Genomic DNA, 15,829 nt, shown 5'->3' with positions numbered 1-15,829 from the left:
GCTCTGCCCACGCTGAGGAGGCTGCTTGCCTGCATCCAACAGGCAGAGACCCCTCTTACGACCAAAGTACCATCTTGTTGCCAGAGAATGGCCAAACGAGTTTTTTTTCCAACTAGTTCTGCTTCCAAAAAGGAGCCCTTAGCCCAGGTGGCTTCAGCTATGGGGCCTTTCCCCTCTTGTGTCCCTGGAAACCTTTTTTGTCTGGAAAAAAGACAACTGGCAGGGGATCTTATCACCGCTTATTAATACTGAAAGGGGGGGTGTCAGGAGGATGGGGCCAGGCTCTTCTCAGTGGTGCCCAGCGACAGGACAAGGGGTAACGGGCACAAACTTGACCACAGGGAGCTCCATCTCAACGTGAGGAGGAACTTCTTTCCTTTGAGGGTGGCAGAGCCCTGGCACAGGCTGCCCAGAGAGGTGGTGGAGTCTCCGTCTCTGGAGACATTCCAAACCCGCCTGGACGCGTTCCTGTGCCACCTGCTCTGGGTGACCCTGCTCTGACAGGGGCATGGACTGGGTGATCTCCAGAGGTCCCTTCCAACCCTGGCCATCCTGTGAAAGAATGAAAACAAACCCCGAGGTCACAGAAACAAGACATGGGAAAGTTCACGCCGCAGAGGGTATTTTTCAGAAGCGTTTATTTCACTGCTGACACTGGGGCTGCAGGAGGCAACTGGTCCCTGAGCTGCCCTTCGCTGCAGAATCGTCACTCCCCTCAATCACGACAATCCACATCAGGTCAGTGTGTGCTCACCTTTGGCACCTACGTTACACAGACCTACATCACTGGGACATTCACCTGTTAGGGACACCACTTAAAAGGATTAAAACTAATGATAATAATAAAGCAATCTATAAAGTAACACTTGGAGGCATCACGCAGAAAGCAGATGATTTTAGACTACACGGCAGATCAGATTTGCTAGGTTTATTGGGGGACGACTGCTAACTGCTTCCCTGCCGGTCCAACACAGTGCCGAGCCGAGGAGCGTTCCCAGACAGGATAACGGTTCCCTCTTTCCTACCCAGTGGCAGGAAAAACTTCCAGGTCACAGTTCATACTTGCAGAACGACACAAGATTATGTGCTTGTTAAAGGTGCTGGGGAGTCCTGAAACTTCCTTCAGTGACACTGCCTGCTTCCTACCAAGTGGCAGAAACGAGTGCAGAAGAGTGCCTCAGCTGTGAGATTTTTCTCTTTTTTTTTTTTTTTAAATAAAAACAAAAGCTGACTGATAAAATGTTATTCTTAGCACAGGTGGACCAAAAAAAAAAAATCATCACATTACACTGGGAATATACAGATTGGCCCACGAGAAAGAAGAAGCTATATACTATTGCCCCATCATGAGTTTTTCTTCACCTACAGTTTCAACTTCCCAAGTGAGGTAGGGAGAGGGTGACCACGGGGAAAAAAAGGTGGTGTTTCCAAAGGATTCCACTGTCTTTAAAGTTATCCTTTTGAATCCTTCATGTAAATTTAAAGTGTTCGTTAAGAAAACACTGCCTTTTCTTCACAACAACATTCAGAGTTTTGTTTTTTTTGGTTGTTTTTGGTGAGGGAAGGAGGGAGAAAGAAAACAAGCATCCCAGAGATGAAACGCTGGCAGTTTTGACACGTTTTGGAAGGAAATAACGGTTATAAAAAGGAAGGAAATAACGTAGTGAATCTGCAGATAGAAGGGAAAAACACAGAGTGCCGACACAGTTTGCACTGTGCCCGTCCCAACAGCACTTGAATTACACACCCTGTTCACATGGAAACTTAACCCTCACACACAGCTGTCAGGAGACGGCAAGAGGACACTTACAAACCTGTAGTTTAATTTTGTAGGAATTGGTAATATCGAAGCCTTTCATTGCCCCTCCTAGTACTAGACAGAAAGTATTTTAAGGCATAGTTTAACATCCATTTCTTCCTAAAGCAATTTAAAGTGTAACAAGCCAAGATGTCAGACACAGAAAACTCAACAACAGCTATTCTGACAGAGGTGAAAGCTATTATATGTACAGTGCGGTATTTGCCTTCAAACAGGGGAGTCTTGTCTGGAAAAAAAAAACCAAAAAAACAAAAAAAAAGAAAAATAACTGCAGACCCAGATTCTAAAAAAAGCAAACATTGCCAACACAAGGAATGTTCATTAGAGTCCAGTTCCCACTAGAGCTACTCAACAGGAGGACGTATGTGATTATGTGAAACCGCACTGATTGACTGTTCCCAGAGTGTCCCCCCGCCCAGGGGAGGGGGGCAGAACCCCGGGAGGCCAAACCCTGCAGTACCCTAGTGCAAACTGCCTCAGAGGAAAAGCCTGTAGTCAACAAGCCTTTACACTTACTGTTAGGCTTCGCTAAGAGATGTAGTAGTCAGGTGTCACCTAACAATTTCAGGACATTCCCGTAAAGGTGATGGTCCTGTGTGGATTCTAATGCACATCCCCCATGAACAGTGTCCTGCACACATACACCTGCCAGGCTACCGGCTTTCCCTCTTCCGTGACCGGCTCACAGCCACCAGAACCTCACATAAACGATCAACATGATAAAGAACACAGCTACGGCCGCGAGCTTGGCATAAGTGGAACGCATGTTCAGATACTTTGCGTCCTGACGGTACTTCTTGGACAAACTGGACAAGTTGTTGGCCTTGGAATCAAGAGCTGTTAAAGGGAAAGGGGAGAGAAGTTAATCAAGATTAACCCAACCAGAAGTTCCCCAAATGTTACATTAACCATACAGGTTTCTCCAGAGCAGCTGGAAGCGCAGCAGTTCCACATGGCAGCATGCCCTGTGTGTATCTGCAGTGCTCCAGTGCTGGTCCTGCTGGATGAGAGCCACCCACACTGGTGAGATGCTGGTCTCACCCAAAAGAAGCACCGGTACCTGCCAGGTGCTTCAGGATGCAACCGATACAACTGAAACACCTACAGAGTCCGTTGCTTTTCTCAGGAGGCTCAGGGATTAGCAAGCCTTTCCCTCCGGTATACTCTACCCACCCAGCTGATCGAGGGGACGAGGAGCCCTATGCCAAATATTGTCCATTGCCTGCACCTGAAAGTGCCTCTCCTCGCTGTAAGACTTCCTCGATGTTGGCCACCATAATCCTCTGCACATCTTGCAGCTCTGTGTTGATGGAGCCCAGGTTCCTCCTCGCCCGGCTATCAATGTAGAGCTTCTTGGTTTTCTGGATGTAGGTATCTGGAATGAGATGAGGCTATCAGAGGGAATCTCACCTAACACAGGCTGCTGAAGGAGTTGGGAGCATTGCTGAGACAGCCAGCAGACTGCATGCAAATACTCACTGGAGCAAGGCAAAGAGATTTAAAGCAGGAAATATGAATCAAAGGACATTTAGCATTTCCCTACCACTATACTTGCTCTATTCTTTTGCTCAAAACACCCATTTCTCTAGTGCCAAGAAGAGGCTGAACTGTCAATTCCACAGGCCAAGCTGGAAAGGGTCCTGCGGCTGCTGCTCCCCCCCAGCAAGTAGTTTCCTAGCTAGCCACAAGGAGAGGGACCTCACCAAATTCGATGAAGGAATAGGGCCTGGACACCGTTGGCACCTTCTTGCCGTGCTGCTCATCAAACTCTGAATGCAAATCTTCCAGGTATGCAAAGGCCAGTTTCTTGGGGAATCCAGCTTCACACAGGACCAAGTAACACACTCCTTTCTCAATGATGTAGCTAGAAGAAGAGCAGACAGAGCATTAATCCGTCAATTTTTGAATCTATCCTATCAAACACCACTCTGCATACCTTTATTCCTATAAAGCAATGAGAACTGGGTTCAGGGACTTCCAGTTTGCCATGTCTGGATTGGGTATAAGCCTTTCTACAAAGTAAGGGCTTATTTTTTCTTTACCTAAATATATATTTTCTTGTAGCCTCAGACCCTACACCCGTGCCAACAGCCCTGAACTTTGACTTCACTGGAACAAAAGTTGGACTATGAGTAGCATTATCTTAACAAAATACCAGCAACAAAAGAGTTATAATTTTGGAGTAAAAAAGGGAGGACACCCTCCCTCCTTCAGTCAGGAGGAGGGAAGCACTACAAAGTTTGTCAGCAAAGTAGAGGGTAAGGTGGCCAACGCAGCTCTAAGACAACGCAGCACAGCCAAGTACCTGAGGCCCATAAACGGGAAGCTCTGCCCTGAGATTAGGACATGGACGAGAATTTGGTGACAGGGTACTAAAAAGCCACCCAGTGACTGCCAGCTCCCGCTTTCCGTTTTGGAGGGCTGGCTATCTCCTTACCGCACCAACACCAGCCTGTTGGTGGGGAGTGGCTAGCCACATGCAGGTCCTCAAGGCAGCTGGAGCAAAATATTGGTGCTAGATGGGTTCTGGTGACTTCCCCTACAGGTTTGCCATGGGTAAGGATGACTGTGCTACCAGCTCTGTCTGCGAAGTTAAGCCTTCCAAAACATACATTGTAACAGCAGCTGCTCTTGCTCTGTAAGCTGTTTGGTTTGTTCCACAGTTGAACGCGCAGAGAGGTCCTCTCCTCCTCCTCCCACCACCCCATCCCCGTTGCATCTACTTTGTATTTCTTTGCAAGAGGCTTAGTGCTGGCCTTGTTTCAGTGTGAGCTCCAGTGCCTCCACCAGCACTGAGAAGGACCTTACATTGTAACTCAGCTAAAAAGCCTACTGAAATAAGGGATAAGATAGAACCAATCTTGATATTATTTAGGCTTCACTACGACTTTTCTGATGGTGCACATTCCCAACTATGTTTCCCTCCTCATTTAGACAACAGAAAAATAAAGGCAACAACATTTCCACCAAAACCAAGGGAGTGGGGGTGGTCAATAGCCCCAGATACACTATTGAATGTTTGTCTATAATATTCAGGGTGGAATTTAAACACTACTTTTATATTACCTTCCTTTGACTTTCTACATAATACCATTATGTAGCAGTCTAGTTAGCACAAAGATTAACGGTGTATTAAAGAATTGACCCAGTCACAAGGGCACTGTAATTAAATAAGTAGCTTAAAATTTTGTTAATAGCCACTTCAGGCTTACAAAACAACTCCCCCCAACACTGTTTTTCCAGATACTCCAACAGGTCCAAGGACTTTGAATTAACCATCCTCAACTTGTTTCTGGGCTCAGGAGTATCCATTTCTCCCACCTCTATATGTGCGAATCCTGCCAGCCTTCAAATAACAACCGATCCACCCAAACAGAAGCAAGAAACTCCACTTATTATAATCCATTCTCCAAGCGCATCCCCACAGGCCCATGCTTTTATTCCTTTTTGTGTCCCTCAGCTTGGACTGCATCCATGCGTAAGACTAATCCTACAGTACATCATGCTCCTGCTCTTCCCTCGCCCTCAGAGACCTGCCTGACAGCTCGGAGTTGCTACAAATCCTCACTTGGAGCTTGATTTAGCTGCTGTCACAAACAGCTATAACTTGAAAAGTCTTTTGAAATAAGCAAAACTTGCATCAGATAGGAATTCTGACAGTATTCCCTGAGAGCCAGAGCAGCATGCTCAAGATGAGAGCAGTCGGAGGAACATCACCCATCTCTGTTATCTCTGCTGGGGCCAGCTGGTCCTGCCTGGAGCTCTTCAGCTCTGTTTCCCACTTGCTTTTCCCCTGATGTGATGTTAGATGTGTCGGATTTAAAGTCAACCTGCCAGCACCACAGACGGCAAGGACACATCATTCTGTCCCGGATTCAGAGACTTTTGCCAACCTCAGCTCAACATCAGAGCAGAGTTCCTGCACGGCTGGGCTTCGGTTTTACATTCTGTGTATGCCTCTGAGCTTCAGCACAGCACCTGATGGCGCCGACAGCTCGGCAGTGTACGTACACAAGGGGCAGACAATGCCATTTGCCACTGCTAACTTCTGCACTCCGGATTTCTGCACGCTGAATATCACCAGTAGGTTTCTTATAATGACCTTGGATCATTTTGAGAGAGAAAAGCTTTATCCTGGTAAGAGTGGCAAAGGTCAAGGGTTGTTTTCAACACGACAGGTAAGAGCCAGTTCAGCCATTCACCAGCCAAAGGTCAACCACCGACTGACAGCACAGCAGACTCCATTGGTGTTTCTGTACCTGCACAGCCGCGTACACCGAGTGCTGGAGCTGACAGGGTGACACGGCTTTTGGAGCCAAAGTTTGAACATTACATTAAACAGAAATCACTTCAGCAGTTGTAGTTTACGCTTCACATTTCGGCAAGACTAGGCCTTTCTCTGCACTCATCAAGTAAAAAACGTCCAACACCACCTCAGCAAGTTCAGCAATATCCTCAGCCACACTTGTACCCTCTCACCACAAAATGCTCTATCCTGCTTTGTGCTGCCCTCAGCAGTCAGTCAGAGCTCTGATTTGGCAGAAAAGAAAGACACGCTACATTAACGAACAGCATGGTCATCAGTCAGCATTATTTTAGACTAAATCTCAAACTCCCCCATTTCCTACTCTTCTTGTACTCTTATCACAGCAGATTTTTTGATCTGAGAGCATTCTTCTTTTCACATAGGTCCTGCCTTAATGTCTCATCTTAAGAGAGGCAGCACTTGAGTCCTTTGCAGCAGCCACTGTCAATTGCCTGTGGAACCTGTCTAGGGACTAAGGCAACACAGAGGAACGCTCCTTTCCCTGCTTATCTGCCAGCCGGGTAACCTGCCTGTTTCTTTGAGACAGATGTCAAAACACGAGCTCGCCCAAGTCCTCCCACCTTGTCAGACCAGGTGACATTACAGCCACTGTTAAGAGGCTTTGATTTCCTGGGCACTGCAAGTGGCGCAGCCCTCCCAGACATCGCTCTGTTTGCGTCATGGAAGCAACGCAAGAAGGGATTTACTGGTATCTACGCAGACTCTTTTCCAAGACTTCACTGCCAGTCACAGCTACACCCCTGCAGTGCCATGGAAATGTTCAAAATGAGAGTTTTCAAATTATAGAAAGTTTTAACTTCTACAAAGACGACGATGCAGAACAGGACTGTGCGGTTAACTCTACAACCCAAACCCGATAGGAGATAGGGATGGCCAGACTACTTTAATCAGGGCCGTCCTCTGACCACTATAACTCCCTATCAAAGGCAACCAGCAGCCAAGAAAAAAAAGATTTAAAAACCTTATCACAATGACAAGTAAGTCAACCACAACAAAAGTTGCCCTCAAAAACTCATGGCTTTTGCCAAAGGTTGCCCTTCCAAAAAACTGCTGTTCCTGTCTTTTCATGTTGCTTTCTCTGAAGAAAGGGTCAGGGCAGAAGATTTGCTAAAGGACCCTTGTTATAGAAGCAGAAACCTAAAGCCAACCTTGCCCTGCACTCAAACGCCAACTCCCACTAACCCGGCTGTAAACACAGACCCACTCACCAGGGCTGGGGAATCGAGAGGGATCCCGCTGCTGCTGGCACAGCAGAAGTGGTGCCAAACATGTAAGTCTTTGCACATCACTGGCAAAACTGCACAATTCTGCCTCGGTGATCTCACACGACACCTGATCTCAGAGACTCCTAACAGCAGAGACTCTGTTAACAGCATAATCCTGATTCTTGACAAGATCTTGGGCTTGATTAAATTCTCAACCATTACTCTGCTAAGTACTTATGTGTCCTGTAAAGAAGCGTTTCCTTTTCTCAAGGAAATTTACTTGCTTTTCCAGTTGCCTTGCTATTAATTAGGGAATAAGTCTGTCTGACCTGCACTCTCTGTAAGTTTTCACTATTTTAAATTCAAGTTCCCTTGTTAGTGAGCTACTGGAGAAAGCCAAAAGTGCTTTTAAGTTGAGAGTTTGCGAACAGTTTAGGAAATGAATTAAACACACCCAACATATGGCAACAATAAGACTGAATTTACAAGATGAGAAAAAAGCGTCACATATTAAGGAAATAATAAAAAAAATAATTCAAAGATGCTCCAAGTGCTTCTACACGTGAAGCTAACGCATGAAAAGGTACACTCTCATGGGATACGCAGAGAGGAAATTCTTGTGCAAGACGAGCTCGCAGTGATACCGCCAGACTGTTTTTATCATGGATATCTCTTTTTTAAAAAAAACAAGACACAGAGGGTACAGAAGACAGGTATCTTAGAGGGTACAAACAAACAGGAAAAACCTTAAAGGGAATAGAACCTACATGATCTTCAGCAAAGGCAGAACCATGAACCCGGCTGAAAAAACAAGTGCCAGACAGTAGTGCCAAGAAGTAACAACTGCCACGCTCTCCCCTTCCGGCAGCTATTACACTTTAGCTAGCAAGGCAGACAGCTGAATAACTCACCCTCTCTCCAGCATAGCCCAATTTCTAACAAATCCTCCCCGACCCAGGACTGCCTTCACTTATTTCCACGGCGGCCAAAGCCCGTTCCTCCATTATGCCCCCAGATACTTACTGGAAAGCCATGGCTCCTGCTTCCAGAGTGCACCTCGTGGGGGACTGCTCGTTCAGCTTGCGGAAGAGCTGCTTCGCTTGACTTTGGTACTGCTGCAGATCGCGGCCTGACTGAGAAGGGAGGACAGGCCGTTGGGGGCGGCTGCTACCGGAGAAACACCAGCCGCAGGTACGGGGGCGCCGGGGAGGGAGACCCGAGGAGGAGCAGCCGCCCCCAGCAGCACCGACGCCGCTCCACACCTCCCACCGGCGAACCTGTCAGAAGAGGGGGTGCGGGGACCCGGCTCCTCACCCACACGCCGGGCCCAGACCCCACTCCCACCGGCCTCACCTGCTCGTCTTCCTGCATGGAGGCGGCCAGCGGGAGCCCGTCCGCCACGCGGGCGATCATCGTGAGCAGCACCATCTCTGCGGCCGGCCGGCCTGCCCGCCCGCCCTCCGCCTCCTCCGCCGCCGCCGCCCCTCAGCCCCGCCGCCGCCTTGCCCCTGCCCCTGCCACGGAGCTGGCCGGAAACCGCTCCCGCAACATCCGCTCCAACATCCGGTCCGTCCCGGTATACTTCCGGCCGCGCGACGGCAAATGGGGCCGGGCGGCAACACGGAACGGGGGGCGGTGACGCCTTGGCCACGCCCCCTCAGCAGCCACACGCCCCCTCGCTGTAGCCACGCCCATATGCGCTTTAGCCACGCCCCAACATCCGCCCTTAACTAATGGCTCCGCCCCCCCGCCGTGATTTAGTCCCGCCCCTCTAGGCCACGCCCCCACTCACACGTGACACACCCCCTCCCCGCCGGGGCGGGGCAGCGGCGCAGGCGGCGGCGGCGGGCCCGGTGGGCGCGCGCCAGGCCGGCAGCCATGGCGGCGGCGGCGGAACGGAGCCGCCTCAGTTTCCCCGGCGGTACCGGGGCCCTGGGGCGGCCCGTGCCTATGAACCTCTTCGCTACCTGGGAGATCGACGGTTCCAGCCCCAGCTGCGTCCCCAGGTAAAAGACGGGCGGACCCTTCCCCTCAAGCCGGCAGCTCCCGGGGCTCCGCGGCTGGGCGCGGGCCCTCCGACCCGCGGGACCCCGCGGGTCGGAGGGCCCGCGCCCAGCCGCGGAGCCCCGGGGGCTGCTCCCTCACCCCCGCTTTCCCCTCAGCTTTGCTCTCCTTCCCTCAATTTCAGGGTCCCCTCTCTCCGTTTTGGGGTGTTCCCATCCCTCACCGTTACCACAGAGACGGGCGGGGTCCCCATACCCCTTCAGTGGGTTTTGCGGGTACAGGGGACCCCCTGACCCTAGAAAGAGGGGGGTGGCTGCTGCCGCCATCTGCACCAGGTCTGTGAGGGGGTCGCCCTATGGTGTCCCTCCCGCCCCCCCCGCCCCCATGTGTATGAGTGTATCCCAAAAAACCCTGGTGTTGGTGGCAGGGTTTGTGGTGTCCGGCTCCTTCTCACACCCGGTTGTGCTCCCCGTTTCCCACCGTCCCGTCCGGGCTGTCCTGTTAATGAGGGGGCTTTGCCTGACAGACGCCCCATGTCAGGTGCCTCGGGGTGGGCATCGGTTTTTCTTCTCTCGGTGGTGAAAAACCAACAGAAGGAAAACTGATGCCCGCTCCCAGTCCCGAGTCTTGCCCTGTCTCTGGTCTGTGTGTAGATAAACACGTGGATGCATCCCCATCTGTGCTTTTTTTAGCCCGCATGGGAAGGGATCGCTTTTTATAAAATTTGCGCTTTGCAAGTCTGGCTATAACAGAACGCCTTTGAGGGTTTAAGCGCGCCGAAGAGGAATCTTTGATGCGCTTCTCTTTCTCTTTTTATTTTTTTAACGGGGACGCAGCAAGTGAGAGAAAAAAAGGGAACAGAGTCATCGAGCTGACCTCGCAGGAATGTAAAGCTTTGCAGGCTTTACAAACCCCCCAATCCCTCTGTCTTCTGTGCCATCCCGATAGCAGATTTGACTTGATGGCCATGCCCCTGTCTTGTGGAGCTAGAAGCTTGCTCACGGGACTAGTAACTATCTTAGCTTAAACATTACCCACAGTCATAGTGCTTTGACATCATGGGCAGGAAGATAGGAAGGGGTAGAAGAAAACCCAAGTCCTGCAATTGCGGATGATCTTGGTTTCTAACAGCTTATCTGTGCGGACAGCACCTGGGAGTATCTGTTGGGCAGCAACTTTCTCCGCTTGTGTCTTGTTTAGCCTTTCTTCTCTGCAGCGGGAGGACTCGGAAGGGGGCTAGCACCAAGCGGAACGTGCCCTTCTTCGAGGAGTCCCTTTGCTGTGGAAGGAGTTGCCTGTATGGAAGGTGCACTTTTGATTTTTGCACCAGATTCCAGTGCAATTCGCATTGACCCTGGCGTTGTACAGGGGACACAGAGGCCGTCTTGTAATGCCGTTTTGAAAACTGTTCTCCATTGCACCCTCAACTGCAGGAAGGCGGTTGGGTTTCCATCTCATCCACTCATAACAGTGACTGTTAAACCGAAATAAAAAAACAAATATCCATTGCTGTCAAGGACTTTTAGTTCTGCATTATCATTTGTGCTGATACTTGCAGATCTGCAAACAAGCTCACAACATAGCTTGCTTGTTTGCAAATCTGTAGATGACCAGAAAATGCAGTGTAAGGACGCTGGCCCTGCCTTGATGTGGTAGGGGATGGGGGTGCATCTGCACAGGACTTGGCATTTAGGGTGGGTCCTGGGTGCTTGAATTGCGGTGGGCAGCAGATTGTAGGCAGCTGATAGAGGTGCCTGGAAGAATCTGTGTGCTGCAAACAACATGGGGGTATCTGGGCAGGTGAGGCAGAAATGTGGCTTGAGGGAGAAATTTTGGAGTTGCTGAAACAAGCGGCGAGGCAGGGGCTGGTGTAAGTGCTCAGATTGCATGCCCTGGGGCCTGAGGCATCCGTGGGAGAACTGGGGCAATTCGGACCTTCTAGGAGCATAGTTTGTGTGTAGCGGTGGGTCCCTCTGGTTTCAGCCCTGTTGTTGCCCTGCTGTTCCCGAGTCCCCTTTTCCCCTAGAACCTGGGGGAATAAGTGGACATTCATCTGCCACATCCACTGCTGCTGACCGAATGAGCAGGTCTTTCCACGGCCTGGCTGGATGTGGACTGCCCCACGTGGGCTGGACAAGCATGCAAGGGCTGCGTATGGGGTGCAAGGTATGGCAGGTCTGCAGCTGTAGCTGTGGGTGCCGAGTGATTTTTGTTAATCTGAAGTGAAGTCAGGGAGCAGCTGAGGCTGCAGCTCCTGCAGGGATGTGGGTCTGATTGCACGGTGAGGTGTATGCTGTGCTGCGTGTGCTGGGCAGACACTGAATTCTGTAGCAGCGACGGGAGTGCAGATCCTGGATGCTCCATTCTGTTGTTTCTAATCATTTAACATCATGTCTCGTGGTGCTACGTTGGGTCCATGCTTTGCATTTCATTAGAGGCTTTGCAAGAAACCTCTCTGCCAGAGAGGGCAGGAGATTGAAAACCTTTAAGTTACACTGCTGCCTATGGATCTTAACTTCCTATTGTAATGATTTTTCCTGTGTCACACTGGCATTTAAGATTCTTTATGTTTAAGTGAGAGAGACTGGGATGAAAACTGTTCTGTGGGGGAAACAATATTCCAAATGAGCTTTTTATTCAAGTAGACATCTGTTGGGACATGAAAGGGAGGATGTGGAGAAGAGAAGAGTGGGCCTTGGTGTGTGGTCCAGTACTGTGGAACTGCCTTGGTCTCTTCTGAGATTTCCACCAGTTACAAGTTCCTCTCTGGGTTTCTGGTGACAGGACAGGCCTTCCTAGTTGAGAAGAGGTTTGAACTTGGCAGAAAGTCAGAGGATTCATGGAAGAGGGGTATGTGTTTGGGGAGGGAGTGTTGTTTCCTTCTCTTTTCTTTTTGGTGCAATACATCTTACCACATTTCTAAACCATTTCTCTACAGTGAGCTGGAGCAGGAGGGGCTGGGTGGAAGCAGTGCCTGGAGCGGGCTGCACCTGCGTTGCCCTAAATTGTGTGGGTGGGTGTTGAGGTGGAGGGCCTCATGCGGATGTGGTGCACGCTTCCCAGATGATGACTGAGAACTGGACCGTAGGAGGCAGATCTCCAAAGCACTGCTCTTCAATGCACTCTTCTTTGGCGGGTGATTTACTGAAAGCCCATTTAGCTTGGGGTGGGAGGGGTGTCAGTAGAATCTGGAAGGCTGCCTTGGTGCACCCGTGGAGTTTCCTTGTGTGAAAAGGCTGTGTCTAAACTTAGCGAAGAATAATAGTGAAGAGTCATAGTATTGTTCTGCAATTGTGTGTTTTGAGTGAAACACAAGGTTAGATGGTGTTTTGCACTTGTGCTGGTCTCCCTTTCTCTTCTGCCATTTGCAGAAATGATTTTCTGATTTCTTTCTTCAGCACATGTAGCTCCTGGGGGTTTTGACCATGGTGCTTCTGAAATGCAAGTACTTTCTTTTAGTCATCCCAGAAATGTGACTCAAACTGTCTCGCTATCTGGGCGTAACCACTACATACCAGAAGGGAAAGATGCCTACCTTTTTCTGCTGTTTCTTTCTTCTGTGCGTTGAAATATTTTCCTTTGAGGAAAGTTACATTACGTAAAGTTCTCCCTGCCACCTGTAAAAGCCATGCCACCTTCTTGCTGCATGTCTGCGAGAGAATCAACACTTTTTCCCTCAGTTCCCTCACTGAAAAATTAAGAATTATTTGTGGATTTTATGGTTTGGGTTTTTTTTTCCTTTCCAACCTCTTGATCAAGCTGTGGGTGCGAACAGCATGATGCAACACCGTCCCATCTTGAAGGAGCCTCGTGAGGAGGCAGCACCATGGGGATGCTGTCCACAGGAAGAGTGGTCTTGTGGGGAAAGTTTTGTTGGAAAGAGGTCTGCTGGAGCAAGAGAAGGCGAGGGTCAGTGCTCCCATTCAGAATAGGTTTTGTTTTAGGCTCCTGCCTTAATTGTCACATACTTGAAAAAGTTCCTGCTAAGCTTTGAACTGTTGAGTGAAGCTGAATGTATCGAGACCGAACTGCTCATGGAGCAGGTGTGACCTGCTGTGCCTTGGAGATACAAAGGAAGCCTGTGGAACAGACCTGGGAAAACATGGTGCTGGAGATCTGAGGTTGTTGACCAGGTACTGCCTGTGCATTTCACATTTCAGCTCACCTCTTTTGCTTGCCTGCTGGGTGAGGAAACATGAAGGGAATGCATGTGCATCACCCAGGCTGGAACGGGAGGCTGCTGGTGTGGGGATGTTACTGCTCAGTGTGCTGTGGGATGGCTTTGCAGCACGTGGACTTCCACACCAGCCCTGGTGCGGACATCCCCAGGGGCAGTGGATACTGATTGGGGTGAGGGTGCGGATTCACAGCAGCTGAATGGATCCTAACAGTTTGGTCATGCTCTGGGCTACGTGCTCCTCTCACTGTGCCAGCTCCCGTCTTCTTCCGCTGATCTGTCTTGCTGTCAGTTTCCTGTAGGTTAATGAGTTGCAGTGATTTGCAGAGGGCTCTGCGAGCATGTAAAGGTGACAGGATGGATGTGTGACCAGGAGGGACACAGTGAGGACTGCTGGGGCATGGAGCCACTCCAGGAGTCTGCATGTTTGCACCCTTGCCTGGTGTTAATTCCCTGTCCCAGCCAAGTGCTGAGGGGGTTGTGACCTGTGTGAAGCCCCGTGGATGGCTGTTCTTCGTGAGGGTTTGCTGCGAACGCACTTGGAAGGGAGAGGCTTTGCCTCTTGGTGTGAAGGATGCGTGCCTATGCTGGGAATGGGAACTTCTCTTGCCCAGTGGGAGCATATTCTGGCCTGGCTCAAGCAATGACAACTACATGCTGTATTGGCAGAGAAAGGTGGACAACTTGCTAGAGTAATATTTATGATCAGGTGATGCTACATAATTAAAACCGCTGATTAATTCAGGTAGGGAGAGATGTTAATTTAAATGTGTCTTAACCTCCTGATCTATTGGTATGCTAACATTTAGGAGAGAACTCTTGTTTGTTAGGATAGCTGCTTGCATGTTCATCGGGAGCTGACCGTAGATTTTCAGTACGTTTGGAACTAGGAAAATGTCTAATTACTCAGATGACTAGGTACCTTTCAGAAGTGCTTATTTGGAGGCTTTGTTTTGACTTTGTTTGAATAGCATGGAATGCCTAACATTTTACTGCTGAAGGAAATTGAATACAAGTGAGCGCACAGGATAGGCTTTAAAAAAAACTGCTAAGGCCATGTTGAATATTTGAGATGCATGAGGAAATGCGTCCACAAGTGAGCAATGGAGATTAAATGCTTGGGATAAAGCGCAGTGGCCCAAACCAACCCCTTTATTCTTAGAGCCAGGAGATCCTATTTCTCCTCCTTAGTCTTCGTGGAAGAGATCAAGACCAAAATAACATTACTTCGGGCAAGATCAAGTGATCCCCATGTAAATCCTATCACAGCAGTTACTAAATTTGTCATTTTGTGCAATATCACTGAATATAATTTAGACTCTTGTATTCAGTGGAAAAAAAATTGTCTAGAGGCTGAGTGGTTTGTCGGAGTCAAACTTCCAGTTAGATCTATTTTGAGTCGTCTTTTAGCTGACACAAGGTGAAGCTTGTGCATGTCGAGAACAGTTCTGAAAAAGTCGTAAAATCTCAAAACTGCTAGCGAAAGGTCTCTGGATGCAGTTGTACATGATTTTCATCTGGATGCTTTGCACATGCCCAGTGCAGAAGGGCGATGGGAGTGGAAGGAAAGGGCTGCTCTTTTGAAGGGCCTCTTTCCTTGCCTTCCACCAAGCGAGGGTGCCCAAGGGACCTTCACCTTGTGTTCCCTGGCAGGTCTGGCCCGTGCTCCTGCAGCCCTGCGTGGCAGGAGGCGACGCTGCAGCTGCTTGTCCAGGAAACAAAAGCTCTATCAAATGGAGCTGTTGATACTCCACCTTTCGTCAGCTCTGAGCGTGTGGATGATTGCTGTGGCAAGCTTGTGGCTGTATCAAATTAGCTATGAAATGATTTGCATAATAGATTAATCAACCAGCAACAAAACATCGCTCTTTTCTGCCAAGGAAAGAAAAGCAACAACTCAGCTGTTACAAGGGGCCATTATGTTCCTTGCAACCCTTAATCTTTCTTTTTCCAAGAGCACTTCGTGTTTTGGCCTCGCGCAGGAAGCTGGCCTGCTCACTGGCTTTATTTGCGTCACATCTTGGCAGCTTTTTCTAATTCTTTTGGGCCAAATTTTGCCACCGTTATGGTGACCTTCTAGGGAGGGTATTTCCTATGGAATTGGTGGCTGTCTGCCAAATGACTCTGTATTGCCAGGTCCTCCATTAGCCTTCGCCTTTCCATTGACTCTACTAAAGAGAGTGAAATTCCTCTGGGCCCCTCATGCTCCTTGAGAACTGCCCTGTTTCCCTGGGAAGTTGGGGAGCAGGAGGACGAGGGGGAGCGGGGAGCCTCAGGGCAGGAACTGGTCACTCTCT

The 15,829-nt window shown here is 49.5% G+C and overlaps 2 protein-coding genes across 11 annotated transcripts in view; one reads left to right on the top strand and one right to left on the bottom strand.

Annotated features, from left to right (window-relative positions):
- Positions 1-618: 618 nt before the first annotated feature.
- On the bottom strand, positions 619-8,860 carry SEC22B (SEC22 homolog B, vesicle trafficking protein). The gene is made up of 5 exons (XM_063344795.1): positions 8,705-8,860; positions 8,375-8,484; positions 3,523-3,683; positions 3,048-3,194; positions 619-2,656 (listed from the first exon to the last, which is right to left on the bottom strand). The coding sequence occupies exons 1-5, from the start codon at positions 8,777-8,779 to the stop codon at positions 2,502-2,504; spliced, it is 648 nt and encodes a 215-aa protein (XP_063200865.1). The 5' UTR covers positions 8,780-8,860; the 3' UTR covers positions 619-2,501.
- Positions 8,861-9,151: 291 nt separating this feature from the next.
- The window catches only part of PACS2 (phosphofurin acidic cluster sorting protein 2), an 84,385-nt gene continuing 77,707 nt past the window's right edge, over positions 9,152-15,829 (top strand). For all 10 annotated transcript variants that reach the window (XM_063343016.1, XM_063343010.1, XM_063343009.1 and 7 more), the window contains exon 1: positions 9,152-9,357. In XM_063343016.1, the coding sequence (XP_063199086.1) occupies positions 9,230-9,357 (128 nt within the window). In that variant the 5' untranslated portion in view covers positions 9,152-9,229. The remainder of the gene's footprint in view (positions 9,358-15,829) is intronic.

Source organism: Chroicocephalus ridibundus, chromosome 8 (assembly GCF_963924245.1).
Source record: "Chroicocephalus ridibundus chromosome 8, bChrRid1.1, whole genome shotgun sequence".
In the NCBI taxonomy this organism is placed as follows: domain Eukaryota; kingdom Metazoa; phylum Chordata; class Aves; order Charadriiformes; family Laridae; genus Chroicocephalus; species Chroicocephalus ridibundus.
Note: the sequence above shows the minus strand (reverse complement) of the source record. Positions and strands in the feature narration are given on the sequence as shown.

What these genes read in the sequence shown, in the direction of transcription:
- SEC22B (XM_063344795.1), bottom strand. Translation starts at nt 8,779, where the DNA reads ATGGTGCTGCTCACGATGATCGCCCGCGTGGCGGACGGGCTCCCGCTG. An exon ending in CCATGCAGGAAGACGAGCAG is followed by an intron (nt 8,485 to 8,704) that starts GTGAGGCCGGTG and finishes CTCCCTTCTCAG; the next exon opens with TCAGGCCGCGATCTGCAGCA. An exon ending in CTATTCCTTCATCGAATTTG is followed by an intron (nt 3,195 to 3,522) that starts GTGAGGTCCCTC and finishes ATCTCATTCCAG; the next exon opens with ATACCTACATCCAGAAAACC.